This window comes from Odocoileus virginianus, chromosome 1 (assembly GCF_023699985.2).
Source record: "Odocoileus virginianus isolate 20LAN1187 ecotype Illinois chromosome 1, Ovbor_1.2, whole genome shotgun sequence".
NCBI classification, from domain to species: domain Eukaryota; kingdom Metazoa; phylum Chordata; class Mammalia; order Artiodactyla; family Cervidae; genus Odocoileus; species Odocoileus virginianus.
Window position 1 is genome coordinate 30,581,727 of NC_069674.1, and position 17,714 is coordinate 30,599,440.

The 17,714-nt window shown below is 37.4% G+C and overlaps 1 protein-coding gene across 10 annotated transcripts in view; it reads left to right on the forward strand.

The window, feature by feature from the left end:
- Positions 1–17,714, forward strand: part of CADPS2 (calcium dependent secretion activator 2) — a 545,582-nt gene that overhangs the window by 310,408 nt on the left and 217,460 nt on the right. For all 10 annotated transcript variants that reach the window (XM_070466441.1, XM_070466414.1, XM_070466410.1 and 7 more), the window contains exon 8: positions 1,869–2,008. In XM_070466441.1, the coding sequence (XP_070322542.1) occupies positions 1,869–2,008 (140 nt within the window). The remainder of the gene's footprint in view (positions 1–1,868; positions 2,009–17,714) is intronic.

Here is a 17,714-nt window from a genome sequence, read left to right on the forward strand (position 1 = left end):
AAGGAATAAAGTCTGTAGGTGGTTCGTGCCAAATTTTTATTTTTTAAAGACGGGATAGGAAGAAATAGAAAAAGCTTTCCAGACTTGCCAGGGAAATAGCAGTTATAACTACAGAGGATGTATAGCTCTGTCTTAGTCTTGGCTTCTTTTTGGAATCATCTCCTGAGTTAAAAATGACATTCCTTTGTTTTGCTGGTTTGAGCCGGAAACTTTCAACTCGTTTTCCTTTACCATTTGTTTAATAAAGTATCTGTAAAGTATCCCATTGGATATTCCAGCAGTCAAAAAGGATTCATTCTAGAATCTGATCATAATTTTTGAAAATTATACATTGCATCACAAATGCAATGTAATCTACTCTTGGCTGAGCTTTCTTTTTTTTTTTCCCATTTATTTTTATTAGTTGGAGGCTAATTACTTTACATCATTACAGTAGTTTTTGTCATACATTGAAATGAATTAGCCATGGATTTACATGTATTCCCCATCCCAGTCCCCCCTCCCACCTCCCTCTCCACCCGATCCCTCTGGGTCTTCCCAGTGCACCAGGCCCGAGCAAGGCAAGGGTGGGATGTTTCAAGAGAACAGCATTGAAACATGTATATTATCTAGGGTGAAACAGATAACCAGCCCAGGTTGGGTACATGAGATAAGTGCTCGGGCCTGGTGCATTGGCTGAGCTTTCATATGCTTAAGTGTAGAAATGCTGGACTGAACCTGGTTATGGCTTCTAGGATGGGCTAGAGAAAAGTCTCAAGGTAGTAGATACATTTAACAACTTGGAAGTTGAGACTAGTTTGAGATGCTTTTATGATATGACTGTGTTGTCTCTCTTAAAGAAAGAGCCTTGCCTGAAGATTTCTTCGCGAATATTTTCACTTACATGTGGAAACAAAGATTTTTTTATTTTTTGCAGAGTACACCAAATTCAGTTGCCGTGTTGTGCTTTAAAAGCATTTTATCATTCCTGAGCATGTTTATAGTTCTCCCGTTTACTTAGAAACTTCAAGTTTATTTACTTTTTCACCTTAGTTTAAAATAAGGATAGCTGAAAATATAATGTCCTGAGTTCTGCATATTTATTCCATTTAAAAATAATCATTAAGACTTGAATATAGGCTGTGTCTAAATGGTATCATGACTGACTAAAAAGGGGACAATACTTTTTCTTTTATCTACTTGATACCTAGCATCTGAAGAGTATTTCTTGCCAATGTTGACTCTGTGAAACTGTGGGATTGTGAAATAATGACTTGATACTTTGGCAGTTTTATGAAAAATAATTATTTTGTTAGAGTCCTCATAATATCATCTTTATAGTTTTGAAAACGTGTCAGGCAGAAGTTTCCTGGGTATTGACGGATATGTGGTCATCCGTCTTTCACATCTCTAATTGAGTTGATTTCCTTTAATACTGCTTTGCAATGAAAATATTAAAACATGAGGTATATGTTTGCTGCTTCCAATAATTGGTTTTGGTTTTTGAGCATGCTACCTGTAATTTCAAAGAACATTTCTTTCTGAACTTCTTTGCCCTGAGGAGTTTAGAGTGGTCTTGAAATTATAGGTGTCTATTAAGTATTTTTCAACTGTCAAGTCGGCTGCAGCTGCTGTGCTATTAATTCGTTATGAAGTGACACAGGAAGAAAACTCGTTATGTGATAATATGAAAACACATATTTGTCAAAAAAAAATAAACGAGTTTGTATTGAAAACCCATTTGCTGTGGTAGGAGTGAAATGGTTTATTAAACACGTTCAGGTGCGACACCGACTTTTCAGACAGGAAAATGTATAGAAAAGATTGAATTCTGCTCCTTAGAAATTCCATATTATACACCTAAATGTGTTCTTTTTTGTCCCTTACAGGTGATATTATACCCAACTTCCAATAGCTCCAAGTCAGCTGAGTTGCACCAAATGATAGTTCCAAAAAATAGCCAGGACTCTGACCTAAAAATCAAGTTGGCAGTACGGATGGATAAACCGCCACATATGAAGCATAGTGGGTGAGTGTGTACTTGAAGATGTTTTTCTTCTGAGTTACTGAATTTCATGGTATCACTTTCGTCATTTTCCTCAGAGAAAGTATCAGGCATTCACATGGAGTTCCCCCCCACCAAAATTACATTCATGGAAAGGGTGAAAGTGAAAGTATTAGTTGCTCACTAGTGTCCAACTCTTTGCCCCCCGTGGATTATAACCCACCAGGCTCCTCTGTCCATGAATTCTCCAGACAAGAATACTAGAATGGGTAGTCATTCCCTTCTCCAGGGGATCTTCCCGATCTAGGGATCGAACCCTGTTGTCCTGCGTTGGAGGCAAATTTTTTACCATCTGAACCATCAGGGAAGCCTCAAATTTCATTCTAGGTTAACTTAATTTTTTAAATGTATAGACATTTTTATAGCTAAATATATGAGTATTTAGTTAGTGTAACTGTTTGCGTGCTAACACGTTATTGGTACTTGATTACACTGGTATTACACATCATTCACATGGATAAAGAACAATGATGTATGGAGGTAACACTGAAGACATATTTTTCAAAATACAGTAATAGTTGAAACAAGCCTAGCTTTCAGATCACCAGAAATAAACGTACATAGACTACTTTAAAATTAAATGTTGGTTCGGATATAACCCAAGAGACTGTATAGGATTTGCTGGGAAGGGTATGAGTATTCATCCAATATGTGAGTGAGAAACCAGATCAACATGGGAGGAAGCTGATGCTATGGATAACCAGAAGTGCAGGGACTGGCCCCTGGGGATTGCCATGGGTCAGTGTCAGCTTTTATCTCTGAGGTTCCTTTTTACCTTGTAGCTGATGAGGAAATAGGCCTCAACTCATGAATACAATTCAGTGAGCTTTTTTTTAAACCCAGATTTTTGTCAGATTAATGCCTTATGACTCGCTACAGCCACATTCTAGCCTAGGGTGCTAGCCATAATAAATAAATTAAAAAAAAAAAAAAAGAATGGAATGATTTTCGTTACTAAAGTTTGGCCACAGGGTACATCATGAGAAGTGCTGGACTGGTTGAAGCACAAGTTGGAATCAAGGTTGCTGGGAGAAATATCAATAACCTCAGATATGCAGATGACACCACCCTTATGGCAGAAAGTGAAGAAGAACTAAAAAGCCTCTTGATGAAAGTGAAAGAGGAGAGTGAAAAGGTTGGCTTAAAGCTCAACATTCGGAAAACTAAGATCATGGCATCCGGTCCCATCACTTCATGGGAAATAGATAGGGAAACAGGGAAAACGGTGAGAGACTTTATTTTCTTGGGCTCCAAAATCACTGCAGATGGTGACTGCAGCCATGAAATTAAAAGATGCCTGCTCCTTGAAAGAAAACCTATGACCAACCTAGACAGCATATTAAAAAGCAGAGACATTACTTTGCCAACAAAGGTCCATCTAGTTAAAGCTATAGTTTTTCAAGTAGTCATGTATGGATGTGACAGTTGGACTATAAAGAAAGCAGAGCACTAAAGAATTGATGATTTTGAACTGTGATGTTGGAGAAGATTCTTGAGAGTCCCTTGGACTGCAAGGAGATCCAACCAGTCCATCCTAAAGGGAATCAGTCCAGAATATTCATTAGAAGGACTGATGCTGAAGCTGAAACTCCAATACTTTGGCCACCTGATGTGAAGAACTGATTCATTTGAAAAGACCCTGATGCTGGGAAAGATTGAAGGTGGGAGGAGAAGGGGACAACAGAGGATGAGATTGTTGGATGGCATCACCAACTCAGTGGAGATGAGTTTGAGTAAACTCTAGGAGTTGGTAGTGGACAGGAAAGCCTGGCTTGCTGCAGTTCATGGGGTCGCAAAGAGTCGGACACGACTGAGTGACTGAACTGAACTGAAAGTTTAGCCACAAACCCAACAGTCTCTGTGTCTTCTTGTACAAAGAGGCAGCTCTGCTGGTTTCTAAATCACTAACATTGTGGCAGAGTTAACTAGTAAGACAACAAGATAAGGATTCTTCAAATGACCATTAGGGAGAAGTTAGATTGAATAGGAGGCAACCCAGAGGTACCTTCTGCAGCTGAGATGAGCCTCTAAGGACCATATGGCTTCCTTGGTTTGAGCAGGCAATAGCGTATGCTTCATCAGAACCGGTCATATTTGGGGAAAAAAGACCTCAGTGGGTAGGCTCTGAGAAAGAACAAGAATCTGCCTATCCCATAATATCGTATCTTTAATGCACTGATGCCCAGTGTAACCATGACTCATTATGCAGATAGAGTTCCTGGGATTTAAAACCTAGAGCTCTTTCTTCCCTTCTCCATCTACCTGCTCCCTGTTGATTTATGAAGCACCCATGGATTAAGCCCTTCCTCTGTGCCAACCAGGACAAACCTCCGTGAGATACCATCCCAGGCCTGAAGGAACTGACTAGCCAGGGATTCAGGCTTGTAGACAAATAATGATGATTCTGAGTGATAAGCACCATAAGAGAGGAGTGGGAACTGGTGGCAGTAATACCTGATTCTTGCTGGAGCTGGTCAAAGGAAGTCTCAGAAGACAACTGACTACTGAGATGAAGCTTGAGGCATGAGTTCAACAGGTGGGCAGTGAGGAAGAAAGGCAGTCTAGCCACCAGCCATCTGGCATAGGGTGTACATGGGCAGGAGATCTGGAAGGGCTGTTAGCTAACCATGACAATTTTGGTTTAGCTGGAGAGTGCTTAGACTAGAGAGAGTACTGCTGTTCTAAAATACTTACAGAGTAATAGACACTAGAGGGAGATATAAAGGAACACATAATGTTCCAAGCCTTATAGTTAATTCCCTACTCTTCTGAATTCAATCTCTTGATGAATAATGACACAATAAGTGGGAACCTGGAGACTTCCCTGATGGTCCAGTGGCTAAGACGCTGAGCTCTCAATGCAGGGGGCCCAGGTTCAATCCCTCCTAGATCCCACATGCTGTCACTAAGACCCAGTGCAGCCAAAATAAATTTATATATATAAAGAAATGGGAACCTGTGTACTGCTACACCAAGGTAGCCCCTGGTTTATACATGGGCCGCACCATGGTGAATACCCTTAGAGCCCTCAGATTGTCCCAAGAACCAACACTGAATATGAAGTTGGGCACATGGCAGGTTCTGAAACCTTCAGCTCCTGTGGAGAGTATGTTCTGCTCTCTCATCCTTGGTATTTTCTTGCTCTGGAATATTCCAGTCAGGTGAGACAATCCACCTGCCTTTCAAGACTTTATATGTATATTCCCTTTTTACCATTCCTTTCCAATGAAGGAGAATTGGTTCATATCACATCTTTAGAACCCTCTGGCTAAATTAGGATGCCCAGAATGGTTCTGGAGTTGACTACTGCCCAAGACAATAGATGAAGGAGATGACTAAAGAGAATATATCATAGTCTCTGAATGTAATCTTCAAAACTTAAGAACCATTGTGACTTACCTTTACTAAGGGCTTTCTCGGTGACGCAGATGGTAAAGAATCTGACCCCAAACCCCCAGGTTTGATCCCTGGGTCAGGAAGATCCCTTGGAGAAGGGAATGGCAACCCATTCCAGTATCCTTGCCTGTAAAATTCCATGAACAGAGGAGCCTGGCAGGCTACGGTCCATGGGACTGGAAAAAGTCGGACACGACTGAGCAGCTAACACTTTCACTTCACTCTCACTAAAAGATACCAGCAAGCATTTCCAGACATTCAGGTAACTGCAGTTTATGGCATGTAAAAAGAAATTCTAGAAATGAAAATATCAGTGATGTTCTGCTAGTTGGTGTGTTATGGAGCATAATTAAGAATATTTCCTAATAGTTATTCAAAAAAACTATGTAAGACCATTACTGAATATAATAATAATTATCAACCAGAATTTCATTATTGCTGTAATAGTAATTTATCACACTAGGCAGACCACAGACACCTGTCTAGCTTTTTCAGTGCCTCTGAGGTAACAGCTTTAAACAGCTTGACTATCACCCTGTGTTTAAATATATATGGAAAAATATGAATTGACACATAATCATAGCTATCACAACCATATTCGTCTTTCTTTTTGGTGCTTCATAGATGGATTTTACTCAACTTAATTACACTGAAGAAGCGAAAGTCACCCAACCTTTTTCTTTCTAGTGCTCTTTCATATGCCAAAGTGGTATTTTAGGCACACATGGGAGTAGTAGATTAGTAGCATTTTGCTTTTGGGCGGGATTACATTCTGTCAATAATCCTATAATGAGTGATTAACAGATGAATAATGAATAATTAAAAGAGAGAGTTTAAAAATTTATCTTTACAGTTGTCAAATTAAACAATAAATTGGAGGGTTATGGATTTTTGTGCTTGGAGAGCTTTTCAGAGCTAGACATCTTTGAGAGTTCGTCATAAAATCCTTTTCTCTGTTTTAATGGTATGGGCGACAATTATCAATTTATCTCTCTTTTATGAACTGTTTTTACATGAATTCTCCTTTATTAATATATGTATATGGCCCTTTATTATCACTATGTAAATATTTTTATTAATGTTATCTTTATGTGTTCCTGACTGCATAAGTTTCTTAGACCCATTTGAACACCTATTACTTCCCACCGTGTATAAACCAGCAAAGATAGTAATAGAAATAGTGATGAAAGTGAAAATAGTGTGCTCCTTAGTGTTTTAAGAAAAAAGTAATGAATACGTTCCTAAGTTAAAGAATTTTAAAGGTTTAGAAGTGATTTAGAGGATAGTGTATAATTTAATGTAAAAGAATACCTAAAATAAATGAAGTAAATGGGGTTTGGACCTCAACTGTTGTGTTTTAAGATGATCTTTTTTGAAACAAAAAGAAAAATAAAACCAATCTAAAGCTCATGTTTCTGGTAATTAATCAGCCCATGTCTATACATTATAGTTTTTTTAATAGGACTGACTATATGCAAATGAAAATGGATATTTAATTTGAGTAACAAACATTTTTATATGACACTTGATAAAATTTGGGTACATTTATTCTTTGGAGGTATGTCATATAAACTAATTACATAAACCCTTATATAGATCTGTTAAATGAATTTCAGTCTAGGTTATGAGTGGTTAAATAATTTACATTCCACTATAGAATTTACTTTCCTGCTTTTTTTGGGTGGCCGGAAGACAGAAGTGCTCTTGAACAAATGGATTGTCCTTTAGCATAGCCTAGTGGCTGAGTGACAGTATTAACTTAAATCTGAGAACTGCTGTCCTCATTTTTATTAAATCATGTTTTCCTAATTAAAATGTTATTTTTTTAGCCATAAGAAAGGCAAAATAAAGTGGAACTAATAAAGCAATGATTATTATGACAAATCTACAACTGAAAAAAAAAAAGAAGAAACTTAAATTGTCACAAATAGGTAGAAGTAGTATGACTAGAATCTACCAAATATCTGCATGATGCTGATTTTTTTTTTACTATAAAAATAAAAAAAGAAAACCTTGTAAGTATATAACTGTAGAATAATTATTTCACAGTTAAAATTAATAAGATAAACTGTCAGCCAAATCACTGCCATATAGATCTCATCCTCCTTTGTGTGTAGAGTCATGCTTGACAGTTTGAACATTTATTAAATAAATAGACATTTTGAAATACTTTGAGATTATCACATATAAAACTCCTTAATTTGCATTATAAAGGTATAAAAGGCCCTGTGCCCATCGCTTGCTTCAGGGTCAAGACAGCGGGTAAGATTCCAGCAGGAAGCACAGGGTGAGCCTGAAGCTGGCTGTGTTGCCGTTTTACACACACACACACACACACACACACCTATTTGCATTCTCAGTTCCCAATTTACTACCTCTTTCTGGCTTACCCCATTTTCATCTAAGTCTTACTTCTTATAGCCTTGCCAAAACTTCTGAGAAGCGTTTGCTAGATTCTTAATAAATGATTGATCCTTTTTCTAAATATGATTTTTGTAAGAGAAGTCTGTCTGTGGTACATCGATTTAGTCATTGTGGAATGATAAGAGTAAGTCAGAAAGCCAACTTTATTTTGCCAACTGCCTTAAAATTCATGTCACTTTATATATACTAATAAAAATCATTGAGCTGTGGTTTTCATTTTAATTAGTGATTAATAAATTATAACATTGGGAACTTTTTCAAACATAGCTTTAATAATTATTAAACTACATGTCTAATTGTTACACTCCTTTGCAGGCTTTTCTGATTTCTCCTGCGACAAATTAGTCTGTAACTTTAAGCTTAAACTGTGCATTTCTGTTCAACACAATATTTTTCTATAGGAGAGTAACATCTTAACATACATTATTTTTTTCTACTGTTCATGCACTAAATAACTTTTTTTTTTTTTTTTTTTTTTGCTTTTAGACATGATTGTTTCCCATCTGGGCATCCTAAACAATGGTATTTTAGGTCAAATAACTAAGGGTAGAAGATTAACTCTTTTTTTCATTATTTCAGAAACCACAAATCATATACATTGGTTATCTCAATTAATTTGGGACACTTTTCAAAAAGGTATAGTGAAAACTATTTAGGAATACTATAAAATTTTATAAACAGTTTATATAATTATAATGGAATGGTTTCCTCTTAACTGAAGCCTTGCTATAAAATTTTTGTACAATATACCTGAGACTATGGTACGTTTTATTATTTGGATATATCCATAAGTTTGGAAATATTAACACTGAATTAATAAAACAAAAATCTTGAGCTTGCTAAAGGTCTGAGCATTGTGGAAGGTCAAGAAAAATTTGGACATTTAAGGATACTTATTTTTGGTTCATTTCTCTGATACATGTAGCTGAACTGTGGCATAGATGGAGGATGGTACAATAATAGTTATGTAGAATGAAACTAGTTTCAGAGCCAAGACACCTGTATTTTGGTCTCAGTTCTGTCACTGACTTTGGGTGAGTCATCGTTTTTGGCCTCGATTTCATCAATTACTGAAAGAGAGTGGGCAAGAAAATGTGAATGGCTCCTTAGACACGTGGAAAATTATAACTCAGTCAATCATTTCCTCCCCCATGTTTATTACCTTTATAAGAGTATGAATCTCTTTTAGTGTCTTTATTTCATGTATCAGAACTTCTGAAAAAAATGTTTTTAACTTTCTTTGACAGTAGATTAGAAGAGCATAAAAGTGAAATTCGCTCAGTCGTGTCCAACTCTTTGCGACCCCATGGATTATACAGGCCATGGAATTCTCCAGGCCAGAATCCTGAGTAGAAGAGCATAGCAGTAGACCAAAAGTCAGAAATTTTTAGTATCAGCTTTGTAGATTTGAGAGCCTTATCCCTTCTGCCAGTTATATTGATCTTTATATTCGTCTTTAACTGCTCCTCCTTCACTCATTGTAGTTAAGCTCCTAGTGTTTCCCGCTGATAAATCCATTCCTTCTGCCAACCCCAATGCAGTCTCTCCCCTAACAGCAGCAACAACAGAGAAACCTGTTCAGTGACTTTTGTACTGATTTTCTTGTTTTACCTGTTTTCTAACACATGCAGGAATTAGGAATACAATTTAATGTCTCTACTAAAAAAACTTCTAGTGCCTCCCCATTGCCTGTGGAATTAGATTCACACTTTTAGCCTAGCATTCAAATTCTCCAAAAACCTGGCCCCATCTCATCTTTCCAACTTCTTTTCCTCTCTGTGCCCAACACCCCGCACCCCAACTTCAACTAAATCAATCAATTCATGTACCCTGAACAGGCTTTTACTAAGGCAATCCTATTTGGTGCACTTTTTCACTTAACAGAACCTACTAGTCTGATTCAGCATTACACATTTTCCCACGCTAGTACAGGCATCCCAAGAAAGATAGCTTCTTAATCTAACTTGCCCTTGAGCAGAAACTCAGGTAGTCCACATCACTTCATCTCCATGCCTCTGGTTTTGAGGGAATTTCTGAATCCTTCACACCAGGAGATTATAAGCCCAGCTCAGCTCCAGCCTTCTGCTTCATCGGGACCCCTCCCACCGAGTTGAAAATGAAAGTTCCTCAGCTGTGTCCGACTCTTTGTGACCCCATGGACTATACAGTCCATGAAGTTCTCCAGGCCAGAATACTGAAGTGGGTAGCTGTTCCCTTCTCCAGGGGATCTTCCCAACCCAGGGATCAAACCCAGGACTCCCGCATTGCAGGCGGATTCTTTACCAGCTGAGCTGCCAGGGAAGCCCTCCCACCGGGTTATATCACGGAATCTGAAGTGGGAAGTGGGGCAGAAGCCCTTCTACCCTAGAGTGTTCCTTAAGTACAAGGTGTGCCTCTAACTGCCTGCCCTCCTCTCCATTTTCCTTTCAACATAGTCTCCAGGCCCCAGGAGGGTAAGCACCCCTCTTCTAAGTCTGCCTGGGACCAGCCTTACAACCTTATGAAAAACTCTCTAAGTTGGCCATGCCTAAGCCTACATTGAAGGAGGAGATATATTTAGAAAATTCGTTCTTTGTGTGGTGGGTGGACTACATAAGTGGACCCAACAAATAGGCTCCCTAAATTCACACCCTTTGCCCTGTGTCTACATTGTCCCCTCCAACTTTGGGCTTGGTCATGTGACTCACTTTGGCCCTTGAGACAGTAGCAAACTTGGCATAAGCAGAGGCTTAAAAAAGCATTTGTGCATTTTTACTTTCTCTCTTCCTCTCTGTCTTCATCATGAGGACACATGTGGGCTAGACAGCTAGAGGAACAGAACTGAATCAACCCAAGTTGTTCTAAGGTCTCAGACATATGAGTGAACCCAGACCAACTAGCCAGCTTGTAAAAACACATGGGTGGGTCATGCTGAGCCCAGATCAGATCAGTAGAATTGCTCAGCTAACTATATGTTCATGAGAAATGATTTTTGTTTTAAGTTGCTAAGTTCGAGTGTGGTATATTGCACAGCAAAGGCTAACTGATACTATGCACTGCTGTCTTGCTATAAAATCCTATTCACTTTTTTCCCTCTCTTCTGTTATATATTAGATACTCAAACTTGGATTAGTCTTAATTCTTGGCCTGTCCCATATGCTGCATTAATTATTATATGTAGCATGCAAGTTCAGTTGTGTCTGACTCTTTGCCGCCCCATGGACTGTAGCCCACCAGACTCCTCTATCCATGGGATTTCCCAGGCAAGAGTACTAGAGTGGGTTGCCATTTCATCCTTCAGGAGATCTTCCCGACCCAGGGACCAAACCCCCATCTCCTGTGTCTCCTGAATTAGCAGATGGATTCTTTACCCCTGTGCCACCTGAGAAGCCCTTATATTTAATTATATGTATGCTGTTTCCTGAATATGCTGATCTATAAACATAATTTATCCATTTTATCAAAATAGACCTTTGAGTGATTTCCAGATTTGTCCTATTTCAGACACTGCTTATTATATATCCTGCATATAGGTAGTTTCTCTTGAGTGTGTACCTTAGAGTGAAACTGCTGAATTGATGAGAATATACAGGTTATCTTTACAAGACAATACCACAAGTTTTACCAATAGTTGTACCAGCATATATCTTCTCCAGCTGTATGTGAGGTGCTTTTCTTTTTCCTGGCTTTTATTACTTATACTTACATTTTTATTTGTCTTAAATCTATAGCTTTTTTGTTGTCTCCTGAGGCAGAGATCCTGGCTCTTCATTACTTTGCCCACAGGATTTAAATGCTGATAACTGGTTGATTTTATGTACTTTCAAATGAAGATAGAATACAAAATTCCTTCATACTCCTCATCTTTTCACTTCAGTCTCCCAAATTTATGTTCCTGGTACATTGAACATTCTCTGTTACAGAATTACAGTCATCCACAGTTTTGTTTGTCCCTCTAGCTGAAATTCCTTGTAGAATGGAGTTTATTATTTACCATTGTTTGACCAGCCAGTGAATACATGCTTGGTTTCATCAAGTCAGTCATTCAGTACAGATTCATTGATTACCATGTGCCAAACTCTTTGAATGAAAGAATGAATGAAAGGGTTAAATTTGCTATGAAATTATTGATGCTTAAAAAGAGGTATTAACCAGCAAAAGATGCATTAGATATAGTAGAAGTAATTACTTCTCCCACTGAAATAGAGTAGCTATTAACCTAATTGCATAGGCTAGAAAATAAAACTGTAAAATGGAAAACTACTTAAGCTAATAAAATACAGTCATATATACAGAATGTAATGGACTACCAGGTGTCAATTGCTTCTTCCATGACTTTATAACCTAATTAAAAGTATATCATAAATAAGTAGTTCACAGAATCCCTTTAACTGGTGGTTTGCAACTGTTTCCAAAACCCTTATATCATAATTCAAAACAGTTTTAAAAATAAGCTCTTTTATTACTCTTTTTCGGAAGTACTGCCCAAATTGGGCGAGTATAGTTTTCATTGGTCAGTCCTGTCAGTGAAAGAATTGATTACATGAGAACAATGTGTTGACTGAACAGTATTGTCCGTGTAGGTAGTAATTGTGAGCACGGTGTGTTTATGACTATTTGGTAAACTAAACAAACATGGCATATTTAAGAAGGATGAGAATGGCTCAACCCCTCTTGTAAAATGTGAAAATCTATAGCAGGAAATTTGATCAAACCTGAGTGATCAGATTTCTAGACTAATGTAGCCTGTGATGACCAAGGCAAAAGAATAAGGATTGGAAATGAGTAAAACTGCTATTATCTAAGTCTGCCTGGGACCAGCCTTACAACCTTATGAAAAACTCTCTAAGTTGGCCATGCCTAAGCCTACATTGAAGGAGGAGATATATTTAGAAAATTCGTTCTTTGTCTATGTGGTGGGTGGACTACATAAGTGGACCCAACAAATAGGCTCCCTAAATTCATACCCTTTGCCCTGTGTCTACATTGTCCCCTCCAACTTTGGGTTTGGTCATGTGACTCACTTTGGCCCTTGAGACAGTAGCAAACTTGGCATAAGCAGAGGCTTAAAAAAGCATTTGTGCATTTTTACTTTCTCTCTTCCTCTCTGTCTTCATCATGAGGACACATGTGGGCTAGACAGCTAGAGGAACAGAACTGAATCAACCCAAGTTGATTATATTTACTAAGCATATCTGAGAGAGTGAGTGTTAGGTGTGTTCATAGTGAAATGAATGAATAATTGATGAAACGTTTTACGGCAGAATGAAAACTTCTAAAGGACAACGTAATCCCATAGCAGTACTGCTTCGTTGGTGTGGCTGGAGTGCGCAGCCTGCCTCTAGCCCTATCCCAGTATGCTCTTGGTGTAATTTCTTCCTCCTTATGCCTCAGTTCTTCACTTGTAAAGTGGAATAGCAATCACCTATTTCACAGGGTTGCTGCAAAGGTTAAATGAGTTAATATCAGCACAGTGCCAGGCACACAATTGACATTCAATACATTTTAGCTGTTATCATAAACAGTTAATTCACACTAATTTGCAATTAAATGCCATGGTTTTTTCTTACTGAATGAAAGGTTCTTTAAATTTTTTAGTGCTTTACTGTTTTCAAAAGTTTCTCATGCATGTGAATACCATGTTTTAATTTTGTGAACTAGTATTACATAATACAAAATTTTAATTTTATGTAACTATTTTCCTATTTCTGTAATAGTACATATTTAATATAAAAATTGGAATTAGAAGAGAATCAAGGACATGAAAGTTACCTCATAAAACCACTTTTTAAAAAATCTTAGGTACAAATACAACATTATAAATCAAACTATACTTCAATAACTTTTTTTAAAACAGTAAAAGAGCTGGGTAGAGAAAAAATCTTAGGTATTTAAAAGTTAAAAATAAAAGTGTTTATTCTCTGACCCCACCAGCCATATCAATAATTTTGTGCATGTATCTTTGTTATATTAATATATCCAATTTACAGTCATTTTAGATGTCTCATATTCCACCACTAATATTTTCTGCCAGCATCAGTCACTCTGTGTATTTAATGTTATCACTGTTGGAGTCATATTGGGAATAAATGGGTTAAAAATTATTCCTTAATTAAAAGTATCCCTATACTTGCATTCCAACAAAATCAATTGGTTATAATAAGTTATGTAAAATGAAAAATTAAACTTTGTAAGACAGAGCACAAATTGCATTAATGATTGATGGGTAATGAGTGAAATGAAAAATTATTAGGCAAGGAGGAGAAAATGTTTACCCTACTACCAAATACTCAGTGAATGTATTATAGCTGAGATCTTGCCTTTAATGTTTCTTATGGTAATTGTCAGGAAGAAGTATGAAGAATCATGGGACCTTAATAATATGCCTTGCCATTTTAATTGCCAAGAGAAGCAAGAGAATCTTAATTGCCAGGGGACACATTACTAATTAAAGTGTCATTCTACATTCATTCTGAAATAATTAGTTTGAGTATTTATAAGAGCTGAGATATAAATTTAGTTCCAAATTCAAGAGCATACCCACAGCAGACTTCGTTAGAGTGATCTGTGGTTAGGGAAGGTTAACAGTCATAAAATTTGAAATGTTTCTTTAATTTGGCTCAAGTTCGTTTTTTATTGGATTGATTATTGAACTTTAACACAGTTTATAATATTTTAAAGCTTAGCATGTTTTATAAATTGCTATAACGCTAAGTTGAGCTCCTAAATTGCTTTCAGGTTTCTTGGTGTTTTTTTGTTTGTTTGTTTTGGCATTTATCGCCTTTTGGGGAAAATCTTCAGTAAATAGTGATGTCAGTATTATATGAATTACATGATCTGTTAACACTTCATTTACTTCAGTTCAGTTGCTCAGTCGTGTCTGACTTTGCGACCCCATGGACTGCAGCATGCCAGGCCTCCCTGTCCCATCACCAACTCCAGGAGTTTACTCAAACTCATTTCCATTGAGTTAGTGATGCCATCCAGCCATCTCATCTTCTGTCGTCCCCTTCTCCTCCTGCCTTCAGTCTTTCCCAGCATCAGGGTCTTTTCCAATGAGTCAGTTCTTTGCATCATGTGGCCAAAGTATCAACTTGTAAATGTCATATTCAGTGGACTCTTAAAAATCTAGATTACATCTAAAAATTTTCTGGTTAAAATAAATTCACCTAAAAGGACATGTACTTGAGAAGAGTTTAAGCAATTATTTATGTCTCTAGAATTTGAGGTGCAGAAATTTGCATACTCATATTCCTCATTTCATTGCACACCATCAGCAGCTGTTTTAGTTTTTGGCCCTGGTGTCTTCTGTGCCTACCTGCATAGGTGTCCATTCTATATTAGATAGTGTACCTTCGAATGTTAGGTAATTTTATAAAATACATTTTGTGTATGTATGTGTTTTAAATTTATATATTTTGTGCTAAAGATATTCAACTTCTTATGTTTGCATTAAACGTTAAGTATTTTAAGACCTAGTACAGATGATTACGTTTATATTCTCCTAGCTCACTGCTTCTTCGTATTGCGTACATTCCATGGTATTTATTACATTTTACTTATGCAGTTCTCTTATGATGACCAACCAAAACTGTCTCCAGTCCATCACCATACACAGTGCCCCACTGATTGTCCCTGTCCATGTCCACTAGTAGGCCTGTATCAGAATTTCTCTACCGTTATGTAATGCAGAATCAGACATACACATCCTTAATTTCGTTAAGTATTCCAGGATTGCTTTCTAGATTATTTGTCTCTGTCTAGATTATTTGTCTATGCTTATCCAGTAAATTTACCTTTCAGATTTTTGCTTTTTCTGATTAGCGGGCAGAGGTGTTTCATTGATTAATAAGTCTGAGTATCTTTTCCCACACATTTTTGTTAGTTAGGCTCCTGCCTTTGTGATTCATATGTTCATCTCCTTTGCCAAGTTGAATTTCTAACTTGCTTTCAGATTTCTGGAGTGTTCGCGTGTTTTCTTTATTTTTGTTTCAGCATTTATCAAAATCTGGGGACCACATGTGACTTTTGAGCACTTAAAAAATGCAACCATATAATTTTTATCAATTTAAGTAGCCACATTTATCTTCTGTAGATAACTTGAAGATAATATTCTGGTGGTTTTTGCTATTCCAGATATCATCTCCATCTCTCACCTACTGAATGACCTGGTTGAACAGAAAGGCCTGATATTTAAATCCATCCATTTTCTTCCTATATTTGTGCTTTATGTGTGTACATGTGTGTCAGTCAATCAGTCATGTCCAACTCTTTGCAACACCATGGACTGTAGCCCACTAGGCTCCTCTGTCCATGGAATTCTCCAGGCAAGAATACTGGAGTAGATTGCCATTTCCCTCTCCAGGGGATTTCCCAACCCAGGGATCCAACCTGGGTCTCTGGCACGGCAGGTAGATTCTTTACCATCTGAGCCTCCAGGGAAGTCCATATCTGTGCTTTGGAGTCGTTTAAAAGGTATCCCTTACCCCTAAATCATAGAAATAATCTCCTTTATTTTCTTCTTTTAGACTTACAGATTTATCTTATACCTTTAGGTCTTTAACCCACCTAGAGCTTCCGTTTAGATAGGTTGTAATAAGGAAAGCCTCCAACTTTGTTTTTTCAACAAGTAAGTTTTTTCACAGTATTGTGTGAAAAGCAGTCCATCATTTTACCTTCGCTTTTGTGGTATAGAAGTAGAGTACTGATTATAACTAACTGACTTGATCAGTTCTTTTTCTAACAGTTTATTGTGTCATATTTTTTTTTCTGTAGCTGATTGTGTCATCTGCAAATTAAAAAAAAAAAACTGCAAATGGCAGTTTTTCCTCTTTTTTTGCTATCTTTGCTCTCTTCTTGTCTTGTACAATGGGCCTAGGCCTTGAATGCTGTTATTGAGGAATGACAGGCTTGCCTTTTCTCAGTTTTAGAAGAACTAAATCTGTATTAGCATTCTCCAGAGAAAAAGAACCAGTAGGAGATTTGTCATAAGAAGTTGGCTCATGTGATTATGGAAACTAGAAATTCGAAAGTCTGCAGAATCAGCGTCCCAAAGGCTAGAAGCCGCTGTACAACCAGAAAGCGCCAGTGTCCCGTCTGAAAGTGTTCCAGTTTGAAGGCTGTCGGCTGGGAGAATTCTCTCTCACTCAGAGGAGGGTTAGCATTTTGTTCTAACCAGGTCTTCAACTAATTGGATGAAGCCCACCCACATTAAGGAAGGCAGTCTAGTCAGCCTGCTGATTTAAATGTTACTCTTATCCAAAAATATCCTCACAGAAACACCTAAAATAATGTTTGACCAAATATCTAGGCACTCCATGGCCCAAAGTGTGAAACATGAAACAAAACATGAAATGATTAAGCCAAACAGAAGTGTGAAATGATTAAGCATAAGGTCATGAAGAGTGAAATAGTCAGGATTAGTGGAATCAAGGTAGCATGCCCTACAGAAAGAAATGCAGATCGTTTTTTTGTGATGCGGAGCTCTCAGAGTGTATCTGCGGGCCTGATTCAGCTCATCGGGCCACAATTGTTGCGTCTCTTGGTTACAGAAATGATCCCTTCACCATTCTTAACTGTTGAGGCTTTGCTGGTTGCTGCATACCCGGAAATAGCATTTGTTTACTTTCTTAATGAGTTAGGGACCTTACACAGTCACATATTTTGAAACTGATTTTAAGAGAATGAAGGGAATTAAAAATTAATGCACTTTTCTTTTTTTAAACCTCCTCCACACATTCTTTTAAAATAATGAAGTCTCCATTGAAGTACACTGCCATTATTCTGCCGTCTAATCAGATATCTTTTTCTTTGTCTCCTCTGATTATCTGACATTAAAGTTTTAGAGGTATATGTCCTTGCTAGTTCTTGA